General features: G+C 42.0%; 1 protein-coding gene across 1 annotated transcript in view; it reads right to left on the reverse strand.

Annotated features, from left to right (window-relative positions):
* The window catches only part of DMPK (DM1 protein kinase), an 809,400-nt gene that overhangs the window by 95,568 nt on the left and 696,090 nt on the right, over positions 1–17,742 (reverse strand). The window contains exons 13-14 of the mRNA XM_086938460.1: positions 2,836–2,909; positions 2,321–2,407 (exon numbers count right to left, since the gene is read on the reverse strand). Of these exons, the coding sequence (XP_086794586.1) occupies positions 2,321–2,407; positions 2,836–2,909 (161 nt within the window). The remainder of the gene's footprint in view (positions 1–2,320; positions 2,408–2,835; positions 2,910–17,742) is intronic.

A 17,742-nucleotide genomic window follows, 5' to 3' on the forward strand; every position in this document is an offset into this window, starting at 1 on the left:
GCAGTGACAGACTAGCAAATGTATATGTTTTACAGAATAATATGGAATCCTTTAGTAATGGCCTTTGTCTGTTTGTATTTTTGAAGCACATGATTGCCCACAGAGGTCCTAGTGCTGAGTCTGAGAGAGCTATGTGTAGACTGAATGATAAAGTAAGTTACAAAGAGATTAACCGTATTTTTAGCTGTTTCCTGAACTTCAGGAAGTTCTTTTTTCTTCTTACATCCACAAAAACAGAATTCCACTGGATTACTAGTGGAAATGCAAAGAATGTACCTCCTGGATTATTTTTTGATCTTTTGGACATGGAATACATGTGCTGAGGAAGATCGCAATACTCTCCCTGGGGGAATACCAGGAGATTCTTGTTTGATTAAACCTGATCCTTGACCATCAAGCACTTTGAATCCAATATATAAATTTATGAACATAACTCTTTTTTCTACTGCGAGCCAGTGCAAAGTCTAGATGTGTCCCATCAGACGAACGGGACAGTTTTGCACAAGTTGGAGTCACTGGACTCCATTCGACTGTAAACCCCAATACAATGCAATAGCATAATCTAATCGAGATCCTATCATAGCCTGCATAATAAGCTTCATTAGGAAAGTAGGGGAGAATTTTCCTTAGGATCTTCAAGTGTAGAAAGCAAGAAGCTGTCACCATATTAATATGAGGAAGAAAAGTAAGATATTCATCAAACATAACCCCAAGTGTTCTTACAGCTCTTGCAGGGGTATCCCAAATTTCATGAATCGCCAGCCACCAGTTAGTAGTCCAACAAGAGAGAGAGCCCCCCCATATTAAGACTCATCTTATTGGAGTTCAATTTTAGGCAATTTTCCACCATCCGCACTGCCACTGCCCTTTCACCTTGAAGAAAGTAGAGTCTTGTCACCTCTCCAGCTCCTTTGAATATCAGGATTATTTAAGGCCGTTGACATTCCTGGATTAAATTTGCTGGGGGCCACACAGAGACTAAAACAGGCAGGATTTGGGAAGGATCCTTGTGGAACTCCACAATGTAGAACTTCAGGAAGTAACCTACATAAAGCCATGATAACCGATTTGCTCCAATAGGAAAAATATTAACCCCTTCCATGCTCATGACAAGCTCAGCTCGTCATGAGGCACGGTTGAGCTGTGCTGATGACGAGCTGAGCTCGTCATGAACAATGGTAAATCTGGGAATGCAGCGCAGAAGGAAAATATCCCTAGCAGCCAAGGTGTTAATGAAACCATTCCACTATATAGCTCCTACATAGCATTACTAATGCTTGAGCCAGTTTATCTACCAAAATCTAAAGGATAAAGGACAACAAGCGGGAATACGAAAGAATTAAGATAGACTTACACGCTGTATGGTAGGAAGGATTGGCACTTGCCTAAAGGTAGTACCAACTAGCCACAGGAAGGTACCATCTCGAATTGCAACATCAATAACCTGACCATACCACAAGCTTAGTATGTGCTGGAAAGCCAAAGGGGTGGTGAAATGCTTATGAATGAAGAACCTACATTAAGAACCTGAACTTTTTATGCGTGTTGCTGTTGAGGATTGAGAATTCAGGTGCATGGAGACATGGCAGCAGGAGTGAGGTCGATTGTGTCTAGAGATGGTGAGGCATGGGAGTGAAGTGTCTAATGGAGGGAAACTTACTAACTTGGGGTGTGGAGGAATGAGATTCTGGATTAGGACTCATTGTGGATAGGGTGATGTAGGAACTTAGGGAATAGAGACATCCGTTCAACAAGTGTAGAACCACTTTGTCTATGGGTTGGCAATAATGCAGTCTAGAACTAGGAGCAAGGGATCTTGGAGTGTGCAGGAGGTGGGCTAGGTGTGAGGAAGTCATGAAATTTATGGTAGCTGAAGCCCAAAATGTAGGGTTGGAAAGTCATATGGCCTAGAAATGGAGCAACATGAGGTCTATATCTGAAGAGGCATCAGTCCAATAGTGGGAAGAAATATGTTTTACAAATGGTGAATATGGAGTCTGGGCTCAGGAGGCATAAAGTTGAGTTGAAGAATTCAGAAACTTGAGGCTCAGAAATGGGAATACAAAGGGTCTTGGTTGATTTCAAATCTTCTGGGGCCAACCAAAATCCTTGTCATGAATAGGTGTGATCTAGTCTGAAAATTCAAATTTATGTACCCATGGGAATTCACTTCCTCATTAAACATTTATTGTGCCATACACAATAACGCCATATTGCCACGTGAAAGTGTGTTAGAAGCAACACTATAAAGACTTGACAGATTAGCTATAAGCAAGTAGGTTAGTCAAGATGTGGTGAGCAGCAGGTGGTTCTCACATACCCTGGAGAACAGGAGCAGATGGCGGTAGAGCGGCACCACAAGTGGGTATTCACAAAGTGGCGCAGCCAACGTCACGATGCCATCTAGCTGGAAAAAGAAAGCAGAAGTTAGTGTTTGTCAGCATTAGTCCTTGTCTTGTAGGCAGGGGCAAAACTGAATAATGGGTCACAAAGGTGCTAGAGGGTATTGGGGTGGGGAAGGGTGCATGGCATTAATGGTGTTATCCAAAGACATTCTTTTTCCTGCGCTCATTACAAAGTCTGTTTATTGCTGGGTGCCGGCATGCCCATTCTGATTATTGGCCGTTTGTCCTTACCTGGCTCCTCCAACCACTCAAGCCCTATACCTATATAGTTGGGGTTCAAAGTGATATCTCCCTCCCAAACACACTTTGCTCCTTCTACATGCCTCCCAAAACATAACAATAACAAGTTGCTTGGTTAAAGTAGGGGAAACGGAAGTATCTTGTTAATTACAATGGGCATTGTTTAATAGTGTTTGGGTCAAAGGCTTACATTAGCAGTCTGTTCCAGGCCCCACCGAAAGGGCAAAGGGTAAAGGTGAGACCGGAGCTGAATTATTCCTGGAACTGGGGAGAAAAAAACACATAGAAACAGGAAGGATGGATATGGAGACAGTGAACCGGCACACATATGAGAATACAAAATCTATCAGTATTCAAAAGAAACAATACCTATTTTATTTTTGTAAGGCTGGCCAGTGAAAATGAATGGGGTGTAAGACATGTTATTGATATATTGCAAACAGCAGTACTGATGAACCTACAATCACATGTTTAAAATTACAAAGCAAAAGTCAAACCCCACCTTTTTACCACAGAGCTGCCTAATCAACTTGTGAGCCCGCCTCTTTGCTCGTCACAGATTTCAGGCAACAAATCGCGGGGGGGGGAGATGGTACCACACTCACATGTGCTTTTAATTTGATTAATCTCACTGCACGGGTATTCCAGGTAAATGCCTCGATTTTCAACTTCCATACACGGACAACAACTTGCCATTAACAATACAAGCAGATCCATCAAGAATAATACGTGCGTATGAAAATGTATATAACGTAAGCATACCAATAAAGCAATAACCAATAAAAGGAGTTTTCAAGGTGAACACAAGATAGTCGTTCTTACGAACGGGGGGCGGTGGGTCTGTATTCATTTGTGACTTGAGGGGATAAGCAGTCTGCGCAGTTATCGCTCAAGGAGGACTTCAGTGAAAGTCTTTGTTGGATCTGTGTTGGTGGAGTTTCAGATTCTTACATACTGTGCCTTCTATTGTAGCACAAATGTTCGGGATTGGCATGCTCCTCGCCTACTCAAGGCTCTGCCTTTATGCGTGATGGGCTGTCCACACTAAACGATGGTAAGACAGAGCACTACGTCTATTTTTTGACTATATAGAATTCATGACCTCATGACTGATTATTTAATGAATAACACATCAAATCATCTGAACAAGTTAGCCAGAAGACCTCACTAGTATCCAACGCTGCACAGGTATCCAACACAGAACAAGTATCCAACACCGCACAAGTATCCAACACTGTACAGGTATCCAACACAGAACAAGTATCCAACACTGCACAAGTATTCAACATAGAACAAGTATCCAACACCGCACAAGTATTCAACACAGAACAAGTATCCAACACCATACAAGTATTCAACACAGAACAAGTATCGAACACCGCACAAGTATTCAACACAGAACAAGTATCCAACACCGCACAAGTATTCAACACAGAACAAGTATCCAACACCGCACAAGTATTCAACACAGAACAAGTATCCAACGCCGCACTAATATTCAAACCAGAACAAGTATCCAACACCGCACAAGTATTCAACACAGAACAAAGTATCCAACACCGCACAAGTATTCAACACAGAACAAGTATCCAACACCGCACAAGTATCCAACACTGCACAGGTATCCAACACAGAACAAGTATCCAACACCGCACAAGTATCGAACACTGCACAGGTATCCAACACAGAACAAGTATCCAACACCGCACAAGTATTCAACACAGAACAAGTATCCAACACCGCACAAGTATCCAACACTGCACAGGTATCCAACACAGAACAAGAATCCAACACCGCACAAGTATCCAACACAGCACAGGTTGGCCTTATAGACCCTCATCTCTCTGTTTGAGCCAGAAGCAGGATACCAAGTCAGACACAATTAAGAGCTCACAAATCACCACCTTGATTTGAGGTAGGTAAATCCTGAGACAAGTAGCACGCGTAAACTGCATGCAGCTCTGATCTGCATACCCCGGACAGGGTGAAATGGAATTCCTCATTTTGGGGGTGTAACCTTAAATTGCATGCAAATTGTGCACCAGCTAATTACTTCACCCCAAAATAGTGCTAATAAGTGGGCGTGCAATTTGCACCTGGAATGTTCTATTCCTTGGACTCAGGCATGAGACTGGTTATCAAAATGCTGACAGGTTTATCATGCAGAACTTCAATAAAACCAAGTTCCTTTTGTCCGGCAGCACTAACAATGATGATGATGGTTAACCCTCCGAAATGGAAACACTACCTCTAATGGTCATGGGCTTTCTGTTTGACATTTGTCAGAGTTTTTAAAGCTGCATTAATAAAGTCACATCCAACAGCTTCTACTTACCTGAAGCCCTTCTGCCTCGATCTCTTAAAACAGTCTTCCAGACTATCTCTTCTTTGCATTTGAAGTACTGCAACTGCCTGTACCTTGGTCTTCCCAAATGTATCACCCTGAAATGCCTGGTAGTACAGAATTCTGTAGCTTGGACAATCCTAGAAATCAGCAGATATACTTACATCTCACCCCACCTAGTTTCCTGTCATTGGTTACTCATCATCATTGTTCTCATATCAAGCACCTCTGTTCCCACAGAGCACAACAACTTGGGTCCAATCTTCATTCATGATCGATTCACCAAATGCCAGCCTGTACATCTACTTCAATCCTCAAAAGATAATTCGCTTCCCATCCCATGAGTTTGATCGTTCCACTTGAGAGGTTGTCTTTCAGAAGACTTTGAAAACATGTTTTTTCACCAGTCTACCTACTATGAACATTGTTTTCCCTTTTCTGATTCTTGTAGGTTTCTGTTTCTTATTTGTGTTTCTTGTCCAAGATAAAAGATTCTAGTTCAGGGTAGAAGTGTGCAATGAAAAACAATCTCATTCATTCAACCACCTGGGTATAAGTTAACTCAACAGCACTTAATAACCCAAGAGAATACATTAGACAAACCATATAACATACATTGAACACTGTTCAGATGCGCTGTCAGTCGGCTGTCACCAATCTCCCAGCAACCTTTGCCATTCAACGATGCATCTACTGCAGTGTTCCCCAACTACAACCATGCCTACAAAAAATGAGGCAGACACCCTAGTACCTTCATATACACAACATCTCAAAACTAAGCTTACTTACAATAAGGTATAGCATTAAAATTACCAATTAAATCAAGCTCCATAAACACCTGAAATAAACAATCACAAGTTTGCAAGCAGACAGATACAAAATGTTATCATTGTCATAAGTTGAGAATAAATTGCAGTACTTTTCTCAAACTATCCCTGTGGAAAACAGAGGTGCTTACACTGAATTAATCCACGAGACAACATTCAATCATAAAGGCCATAAAACAACAGCTCAGACCTCATTCTGAGAGATAGCTGTTTAATGAACCAATGGATCAGCTTAAACAGACCTCGCCCACAAAGGCACACCTCATGAAAACCATTTAACTGGCTATGGTCTTTTTTTCAGGCTGGTCAGTGGCCGGTGGTGAACCGGAGTGAAACAAAAAGCCCACAGCCACATTCTTCCATTAACAAGATACACTACATAGGGCCACATCTTATTCTTCCCATTATACATTATAAACCATTACCAAATAATAGCTTGACAGAAAATCCCTACTAATCAAACACACCAGGCATCCTTCACTTTAACCAGTGACTATTCAGCAATGTATAGGGTGCTTAGGGTCCAAATGGGTATGGGACTATAGATAAGGCTATAGCTCATCTATGTAACTGCTAATAAAATGAACTAACACATACTACTCAAAATGTATTGTGAAAATATCTGTGCTGTAAAAAAGATTCATCCTTCACAATGTTAATTGAAATATCTTCAGCAATTTGTATAACACCAATGAACCCAGGGCTGATTTATATCAACATAAACAGAACATTCAGCTCCAGTTAACATTGTTGCAACCTGCTGTTGCTAAGCCGTAATGTTAGAGAAAGAAAGACGTTTTGACCAATGGTTCATGGATACATTTGTTTCTGCAATTCGTATTTTCAGTCTTCCACCCTCCTAATATTCAGTCCTATATGTATGCTGAAACAATGCTCACTTCTATCACACTCTTATAGAAATATGAGCGGAAGGGTGCAAAAGGATCAAGAGCTGATAGTGAACCATCTCACTGACTCATGTTTTATCTCATAGACTTTGCTATGCTCTACGTTTGCTTGTTTGCAAAGCTTGCTTTGGATGCGCTGCTTGTATTTCTCTCACAGCACAGTCCTACATTCAGCAGTACATGTTAAACTAACTCATACACACCAACATAGCACAGAAATGCTTGATGCTGTAAGAAAATACCACACATTCATTTAAAAGTGCACACTAGACAGACCTTATCATACTCAGTAAATGTAGTTCAGATTTATGATATAGACAGCTGTCATCAAACACCCACATAACTTATCACACAACAACCCACATTCCGCCCTGTCTAGATATACTTAAAATGATCAATTAATGACAATATAGTAAACAGTCAGCTTGGGCCAGGCAATGTACAACTGTTCACCCCTCTAAAATGAAATAAACTTTTTGGGCACATAGATCTAATTACATAACAAAATGCAAGACACCCTTAACAAGATGGGGTATATTTGTTGTTTGTGTTAACCAATAGGAACCCATTATCAAACAACACATTGGACCAACAAACCTTCACAAAAAAACACACCCAAACACCACCAATCAGTGAAAATCCCACTACTTTTTTTAAGGGCACCAAGACTTTACAACTGATTTGGTGCCATATAAATGATATAGTTCACTATACACATGATGTTAACTTGGTGCTGGGTGCTCTTTTGTGAAACTCTCATCTAGTTAGGGCTTTTGTCACAAACAGTTTAGTTATCATAAAATTACAAATAAAGGTTTATAAAAATTCATACCACTCAGGTGCTTAGTTTAAAAAGCAATTATGTAATAATTTCTAGATCCTTTAGACTTTTGATGCATTTAATCATATGGATATTGTGGTACATATTCACACAAAAAAGTCATCATGTTTTCATTATTTTTGTGTACATCTTGTCTGTGTTTGGTAACCTGGTATGAAACAAACATCTCTGTTGCTTATCACTTGTAGATCCTCTATTATCTTTTTTTCAATTTACAGGTCATAGTTTATTTGTACAAATTAGAGCAGGCTCATTTTAGAGCACAGATCACCACCCCCCCCAAAGACTCACAAGTAATTCTATAACTTATTCTGTACAAAGAAAGTAGTAAAACATTTCCACTGAGCTAGATATTGAGAGATTTCTGCAAAATAGTAAAGATTGGATGTGTGTCTGATGTGTTGGAAAAGGGTGTTAATAAGGGAATTCCTCAGCCAGAAAAACTGATGTTATAGAAAGTGGTGGATTTGAACACATAGCAGTTTATCAGTTCCTTTTGGACGTGCAGAATGGCATCTGCTTTATGTGTGGGGTGTTGAAGTCTAAGATGCACTTCAACTGTTACGGTAAAGCATCCAAGAGTTGTAATAAAAGAAACAGGAGTTGAGGAGAACGTTTGGAGTGCCCAGAATCTAAAAATTGGTCTACACAACTGTCAGGCAAATCAAGGTCTCATTCATCCTGGACCTAGTATGAACGTTCAGGATGGTGGGAATATTACTCTTTCATTTAGTCAAGGAGACCAATGTATAGCTGGGTGACTACCACATATATGTGGAAGCTGCCTCCTAAAGCTGTTATGATACCTGCCAGAGCACAATGGGCACATATTTATTAGCACAGGTGAAACCATGGACACAATAAGGGAAAAGATAGGAGAATTTGGGGGCGATCCAAGTCAAAGTGACATCCTGTTTGTGTCGGTCATGATGGTCAGATTCAATCTAATGTAGAAAGTGAGCAGATACTGGGACTACAGTATATCAAGGGTAGAGAAGGATTTTGTGGGGAACAGCCTTTACAACGCGGGTATTACCACGCGATACCATTACAACGCTGCTATTACAATGCAAGTCGTTACAACGATTTGTGCTGGAGGGCGCTGTTGGATAGGGAATAATTTAATTTCCTATTCCAACATCTTCCCTACCGTAACATGGGCTGGAGTTGGAATAGAAAATTAAACTATTCCACTATCCAGCGCTTACATCGCAAGTCGATGTAACGACTTCCGTTGTAAAAACAGCGTTGTAATGGCACGCTTGGTAAAAGCCCGCGTTGTAATGCCATACAACCTGATTTTGTGATTAAAGTAGTTTATAGCTGGTGAGATGTAGGGTTTGTAACAGGCTGCAGAGAATCCAGAAGATCAATACTGATTACAGTGTATTATTTTTGTGCTTAATTCTTACTGAGTTAGCGATGATTCCTTGATCTACCAGTCCATTTAATTTCACAGTACCTGTGTAATGGTGCACAAAAACCAGTGGGGAAAATGCACAATAAGGCCTTGATTACGGGAACAATACATATTCTGGTGGGGTATGATCACTGGCTTACATCTTGTCTAACGGGGTCTGGTTACTGAGACAACAGCTTTCTGAGGGAAACATTTTTATTATTGCAGCAGCTGTCTGGACATCTACTAGCAAATCAGATTATGTAGAACAACAGCAGTCCCATGCATACAAGTTATATACGAAACAATGAATATAGACGAGATCAGTTCTATATTTGGAGCGATATGTCCAGCCGGTCAGAGGTCAACAATTTTTACTCAATTGAAAGTTTTCATACAGAAGGAATACCTTCAACAAATCACCAGTGTGGAGCACAAGCCTGTACCCATATACATAGACACAACATATAAGGAAGCCAGGAAGCAGACTTAACTACCGGCTGACCCGGTTAGCTCCTGGTACCGTGGAAAATTACACTATTGTAACGCGGTGTTTCCGAATTGCACCCGATTGTGGGCCCACTCGCCTTCACTAGGCTACCATCACGCTCGCTGCTTTCCGTACCTATCGGGTTATACCCACCCCGGCATTAGAGGCTTAAAACGTTAAGGCATTTATTAAGTGTCCTGATGATGGTCTCCATGATTAAGTAGTGGGACCGAAACGCAGTCGACCTGTTGTGCACCTTATACAAAAAACTTGATTTATATGTTGTGTATATGTAATGGTGCCTTTCTGATTTTTCTGTACACTGAATTTTTACAGAAATCGCTGCTTTTTCCTTAAAAAGCCCTGTTGTTGTCTTCTGTCACCCTTCTGTACTGATCCGATTGTGTCTGGGTACAGGCGTGTGCTCCACACTGGTGATTTGTTGAAGGTATTTCTTCTGTATGAAAACTTTCAATTGAGTAAAAATTGTTGACCTCTGTCCGGCTGGACATGTCGCTCCAAATATAGAACTGATCTAGTCTATATTCATTGTTTCGTATATAACTTGTATGCATGGGACCACTGTTGTTCTACAAAGTATGCTCCCCGAGGTCCTATGCTGACTCACTTGGGGCCCCTTGTTGTCTTTAACACAGCAAATCAGATTAGCCATACTCACTGACACAACTATCTGTGCCATGCTTAGTGGCACATAATGTGACTATGTTTGGGCATGAATGAGTTTAAAAATAGGTTGCCGCTCTGAAAGTCCCGTAGGGCATGTCTTATTGTGGGGATGAATTGTCAATTAATCCATCCACATAACAAAGTGGGTAAAGGTTATTCACGGACTGTCTGGGTTCAGATTTATTTTCTGATATTTGGTGGAACTATTTGAAAGGACTAGAGTCCTGCCAACAAACGTAAGAACATTTAAAACACCTGTACCACCTTTTGGATGGAGGTTCCCTTCTGGTTTCACAAAGCTAACATTAATTCACCAGATTAGAGAACAATCCATTCATGAGCAAGTTCTAAGACGGAACTCTCCAACCTTCGCCCTATCTCTCTCCTGCCCCTCCTGAGCAAGTTGGCAGAGAAATTTGTTAACACCCAGATTTCCAGTTTCATAGAGGCGACAGGGGGCCTGGACCAATCTCAATCTGGGTTCAGGCCCAACTACAGCACCGAATCAGCACTCCTCTCCGTGACGGATAACATCAAAATGTCACAGGATAGAGGAGGCTCAATGATCCTGGTGCTGTTAGACCTGTCAGCCGCTTTTGATACTGTGTCCCACCAAATCTTGTTGAGCCGACTGCAAGGAGTGGGCATTGGAGGCCAAGCCCTGGCATGGCTGAAGAGCTTCCTCTCCGAACGCTCACAATCTGTCAGCCTGGGCCCCTATCATTCCATCTCTAGGGCGCTCACAAAGGGGGTGCCACAGGGCTCATGCCTAAGCCCCACATTATTCAATGTGTATGTGGCCCCCCTTGCTGAGATAGTGAGGAAGTATGGATTCACACCAGTGTCTTACGCCGACGACACTCAACTCCTCTACCCTTTCCATGCCCTTAACGCTAATGTTAGGGAAAATTTTGCGGAAGGTATGAGGGCTGTTTCAAATTGGATGGCTTCCAACTGACTCCAATGCAATGTCGGGAAGACAGAGGTGATGCTCTTTGGGAAAGCTAGCATACTCTGGTCTCCCGACTGGTGGCCCCTGGACTTAGGACCTGTACCTTCCCCAAAACTGACAGTCAAAAACCTGGGTGTAAAATTGGATCAAAATCTAACCCTAAAAGAACACGCAAAAGTGATCGCTGGTGCTTGTTTCTGTACCATTGGCCTGCTCAGACGAGTTTTTCCTCTCTTACCAGACACCTACAGAAAAACCCTTGTGCAGACCCTGGTTATAAGTCGATTAGATTATTGCAACGGGCTCCTGATACAAGCTAACGAGGACGCCATCAATCGACTACAGGTGGTCCAGAACACGGCGGCCAGATTGATTCTGAATGCCCCCCCCCAAGAACATCTTCCAGACCCCTGTTGAGAGAACTTCACTGGCTTCCCATACGCCAACGTGTCAAATTTAAGATCTGCTGTACTGTCCATAAGTGCCTGTTTGGAAACGGCCCCAAATATTTAACCCAAAAACTACAGCATTGCAAACCAGACCGAGATCTGCGGTCATGCAACCAACTTCTGCTAAAATCCCCTTTCATTAAAAAGACCAGACAAGGCGGCCGAGCTTTCTCCTTAGTGGGACCGACCTTGTGGAACAACTTGCCCCTTAGCCTTGGACAGATCACTAATCATTTATCATTCAGAAAAAGGCTAAAAACCAACTTGTTTGCAGAAGACTAAACTACTGTAGCTCCACCATTGTACCTCCTTTTTCATCTGCATTGTCCCTGTTTATCAACACCTTTAGCGATCAAAGCGCGGAGATACCCCTTATGGGGTCGATTCCTGCGCTATAGAAGAAATTAAATAAACAAATAAATAAATAAGTAAGAAGATGTTTTCAGCCTTATGTTTCGGAACCGATTTACAAGTTTTAACCAGATGCTGGAGGGGGGGGGGGGGGGGGGGGGGGGACAATTCAGCCCTCATCCACCAAATCACACATTTCACAAACATTCCAAATGTGATTGCCATGATTCACGAGACATGATTTGCCAGTTGAAATGGCAGGCATATATAAAAGTGCAAATCCTTTAATGCCCTCGCAAAAACCTTTTCAACTATTGATATCTCGAAAACTAATGAACAGGTTTACACCAAACCAAATAAAAGTATGATTTCCGAGTAAAGTTCTACCTTCATGCCACATTTGGTGTAAATTTGTTTTACGAATTTTTGCTATATTGTTCATCAAAGTTTCCTATTAAGCATGGGCGGAAAATCCGTTTCGCTTGCGGATTTTGCGGATTTTCGGTAAATTCGCAATCCGCGAGATTCGCGAATCTCCCGCAAAATCCGCAAATCCGCGAGCAGCGGATTTTGCTCGCACTGCTCGCACTGTTCACGTGAGTTCGCGGCTTCCCAGTACAACTTCGCGCCCCGCGAATAAGCGCAAAATTGCAGAAATACGATCTTAGCAAAACTGAAACTACTTACCAGGTTCAAAAGTTCAGGCTCATCATTAGTAGCCATTTCCTGTAGTGCTTCCTGAGGGGCCCCTCCAGAGTTCAGTTGCCAGTTGCAACTATTATGTGACCCTGCTCTGAACCTCAGAATAGTTACACATATGCCACAAAGATCCTGAATTACAGCTAAGGGAGACAAGCAGGAGCCAGGCTGGAAGTTCAAATCCATTAATCAGCCCCTAATTCATTATTGTCAGTTGGGGCAGGGCAGGTGTTGTAACTAATTTTGCAACAATGAAAGCACTTAGCAAGTGCAAAAGATCACTAATCAGGAAGCACTAAGGAAGCAGGTGCCAGCTAAAAAAATATTATGTGACACATTAATCAGCCCCAAATTAATTCAGGTCACTTGAGGCAGGGAAGGTGTGCTTGCGTTGCCACAATAATGTACACTGCCTGGACAACCAGAGGGTGCTGTGATGAAACAGAGGGTGGCATGGGTGGGCCAGAGGGTGGCATGAGTAGTCAGAGAGTGGCAGTGGTGACAGAGAGTGGCAGTGATGAAGAAGAGAGTCACTAACAGGCTGGACACGAAGAAACAACAAGTTCGCGAAACTTGCGACCCGACAGGTAAGTTCGCAATTTGCGAAATTGTACAAAACCCTCGCGAACTGGCAGAAACCCGCGCAAACACACAAAAAAAATCCGCAAATTCGCGAGAATTCGCAGATTTTGCGGATTGCGAGTTCGCAAATCCGCAAAATTCGCGAACGCGAGATTCGCAAAATTCGCCCATGCTTATTTCCTATGGGGGCTAAAATGGGAAATCACGGCTTGTTTTAACCCACCCTCCAAACCTTTCTTAACACTGAGGGTAACTGTGTAATATGGTCCAATATTGCAGCAAGCCGTTCTGGTGACATCATCTACCACAAGGCTGAAAGCCGAGTGGTTTATAAATGTCCCCAAAATGGCATAAAAGGAAGATCTTACATGTACCCATTACACATTTTAAATATTACATTTATTTGGTAGTTAACTTGAAAAAATAGTTTTTCTCAAAATGCTGCAAACTGAGCAATGACAAGGATTAGAATGTTTAGGTCTTGTTTACCTTGTCACCGTGACCAACTTCACAGTTTGAAGTATATGTATATGTGAGGCAAACAATCAAACAATGTATGCCTTTTTCTTTCTACATCCAACTGTGTTGCTTAAAAGGCCATTTACCTCATAAAAAGCTAATGTGAGCTGGCAGTTTCGGGTGCTTGTTCCCACCACATATTACAGTCCACCGCATGATGGCGCTGTTTGTCTAATTTTGAGATTAGCACAACAGTTGTTTAGTAATTCAATATACATTAAAATTACTAATACCTGCTGCCTAACCACTCTTAACTCTTTATAACTTTGGGTGATGTTGAATAGTCTGAATTGTCACACTTGTAGGCGTGTGGCATTTACTAAGTGTGTTGGTGCTGTCATTGGCAGTTCTGGCAGGAGTAATGGGTGGTGCAGAGTGCAGTGACCTCCTGTGGAGGGCCCTGGCACATATAGTTTTACAATTTAAGCACTGACCTCATGACCCACTTGCTATATTAGTACCAATGCCAAAGGACTCTGGTGATTATGATTTCCACCTCCTCTTACTCTGCACTCTTAAAAGTGCTTGCAGGCATTGCCTATATCCATAAATCCATCCATTCACCCATGTGTCCGTAACAGTAAAATAATTAATTTTGGTTAAATGTGCTTCAATTTCTCATATGTGTCTTGTCTTTATGGTGTGAAAATCCTGGAAACATCTTTTAGGGAGGCTTTCTGATTTGAGCCTACTGAATATACAAATAAAATGGATGCTACATGCCAGCCCACCCATAAAGTAATCCACAATGCTCCGTCAACACTGATTAAACTATTGTTATTGTTCCTAGGGGTGTAGCAATCATTTGTGCAATCAATGCAGTGTAAGGAGGGGAACTTCTGCACCAACTGCTTTAGTACACTGGCTAGGGATATGGTATTGTTTAAGGCCTCTGAGATGAGCCAGCATTGCCTACATTATCCACTGTCTGATATGGAAGCTGTTCATGCTTTGGCTATCTGTTTTAGGTTTAAGCCCATAATAACTGATAAAATCCCACAAAAAGGGAAACAACCCTCATCAGTATAAACATTAAAAACACTTACACAATTACAATCTAAAATGCCATTCAAAGAAAGGAAACTGAGCGCAAATGAGTCATTTTTATTTCTTTCTGAAGTGTCCAACACGATGTAACTTTGTTGTACAAAGTAGTATCAAGAATTATTCTCCTGGTGTTTTGTTGTTTAGGGATGTCATTAACATATTTCTTATTCTGTCTGTTGTTACCACCAGTTTTCGAATGTTGAAAGCCAGGGGGTTCATGTGACATCTGAGGTCACCATGATAGCATTCTTGGAGATTAAAACCAAAGCCAATCCAAGGAGGGGAAACTGGGTAGGTGAACGGAGAATAAACGAAGCACAGTCGATTATAAGACTTCAGGCGACACAGTTTGGGATGAACCAAGATAGTGAAATGTACCATTTTTTATGTTAACATCACTAGGGTGGTATCGCTCATGAAAATATGATGGACATCAACAATACCTGCACCACCAGTCAATTTCCACATCCATGAACACACATCACAAACATCACACTTCCTGGTACTCATAGACAGTCACGAGTGCTGCACCTCAAGATCACCACATACATCCATAATCGTGCTTGAAAAAAGTTGAGTGCATGCACATGGCCTCTCTTCCATAACACCTCTCTAACAGCTGCAAAGTTCAGATCCTAGTCACCACTGAGAAACAACCACCTATTCCCAGCGCCAAACTACAAAACTGTTGTAGTATGAAATGAAGGAAAGCATCACATCATTCATCATCATGAGCAATAAATCCACAAGCTGTTATTCGCTGGTCAAACTTTATCAATAAACAGAACATAATAAATCAAATAAATGACAAAGGCAAGTCTAATGCTGATTTGGGATCCATCACTATGCAGTACAGCACAACTTGCCAGAACAGACTGCCAAGGAAATCCCTCCAGGTAGGTGCATCATGTGGGTATTCCAGGCACCTCATTAACTCAAAATTCTGATAAAGTCGGCTCTGGAGTGGAAAAACAGCATCTAAAGTGGAAGGCGGGGTAGTGTTTGAGAGAGAGGGAAACACATTGGAACTCTCAGACAATCCAACTTGACTTTGGGGTGGGGAAATAACAGGGGGTGGGCTTTTGGAGGTAGAGATAGTCTGGAGCTGTGCTATAGGTGTGCCTGTTGCTGTTGTTTGTGAGTCTGAACCTGCGTGTGTAAGGTCTGTGTCTAATGGTGGGTTGTCCGTGACAATGTGTGTAGTCAAGGTAAAGAGGGGGGTCTGTGTCTGCCCTGTATGTATGTATGGCAACTTTCCTGCGTTTTGGGTGACGATGTAGTGTGTGTTGATGATGGTGTCTGAGTGTCTGTGTTTAATTAGGACAACAATGGGTAAGGATGCCTGGGAGGTGGAAGTGTCTGGTTGAGCGGTGGAAGGATGGGTTTGAGGGAATTCAGCCATCAGTGAGGAGCCCTTTGCTTGAAAAGATCTCTGTAGAGTAGACATGCTACTGTGAATGCCCTCCAGGAACTCCAGCGTCTGTGTCATAACGTTAGATTGCCCGTGGAGTGCATTCAGCAGTGCAGTTTGTCCAAAAGAGATCAGTCTCAACAGTGACACAGCCTCCTCACTCAGGGCACCTGTGGGCACTGGGGCTCAAGAAGAGGGGCCTGGGGCAAAGGAAATGTCACGCCCCTACGGGAACGAATGCAGACAATTTTGTGGGCAACAGCAGGGAGGGTGGAAATTGGATGGGTGGTGGTGGAAAAGGGTGTTTGTGACACAGTTTCTGTGGGGTCTACAACCACTACAGGGCTGTTACTGGATCCTAAATCCGCAGAGGATGACAAGGAGGAGTCAGTACCCTCCAGGGCACATCCTTCAACTGTGACTCTGCTGTCAACAGTCTCCTGACTGGAGACACTATGTCCAGCTGCTGCCACCACGCCGTCCACACGTTCTCCTCTGCCTGGCTCTGTAGATGCTGAAAAAGCAGGGGAAACAGTTATGACACATATGTACATAACCATCACAAAACATTTGCACAACATTGACATCACAGTGGCATACAGTACTGCATCAACATCGACCACTAACACCTGCGTGGCCACTAAAGGTTTGATGTCACACGATCTGCTCACACAAAGTATCTCAAGAAAAATACCACTACTGCTACAATGGACCTGCACATAGCACATCGGTCCTGTATGCAACATCCTCAACACAGTACAGCGGTAACACACCGTAGAGAGATATCCAATCCCTAGATTGTGCCATTACTTGAGAAAGTGCACATTTGTTGCCAGTAGTGAAGGGAAACCACTCACAAACAACAATTAAAACACACCATTGTATGAACATATACTAATACATTACCAGACTCCATCAGTTCTAAATATGTCAGTTAGTTTTGTGTCATGTGTGTTCTACGTCAACAGTGGAATACATTAGTACACCTAGCCATAACATGCACAGCCCATACATAGATTATCAGAATGTGGAACTCAATTGTGACTATGCAGCCACACAAGTTGGAATGCTGAACTTACACATTACACACTGTATGTGTGTAGACTATAGGACACAAAATCACTATGATAACTCAATGTATCACACACACCTTCCAAAACTGGACCAGGTTACACAATCTACTTACTAACAAATGTGCAGTTCAATTTACAGTGAACTGTCTATAGTCAAATAAGGAGCAAAATCAATTCTGACCCACACAGAACAACAAGTGTCAAACAATCCTTGTGTGTAAAGCACATATACAGACTAGACCATACAGACCAAACCTCATCAGAGCAAGGCCAAAGTTGGAAAAGTAAGGACTAAACGACCCATATATAAGTTCCATATTTGCGATCATTCCACACGACATGCCACACATAGCCTTTGTAGAAAATACAAGAACTATTACTTCTGAACTGTCATAAGTGGGTTGTCTGAAAATTAAAAAATCACACATTAATTTCAATATGGACAATCCAAAAATCATTTGACGCCTTGAATTGTCTGTATGTCATTGTCCTCTTAGAATAAATATCTTCATCAGATA

Source organism: Lissotriton vulgaris, chromosome 9 (genome assembly GCF_964263255.1).
Source record: "Lissotriton vulgaris chromosome 9, aLisVul1.2, whole genome shotgun sequence".
NCBI lineage: Eukaryota > Metazoa > Chordata > Amphibia > Caudata > Salamandridae > Lissotriton > Lissotriton vulgaris.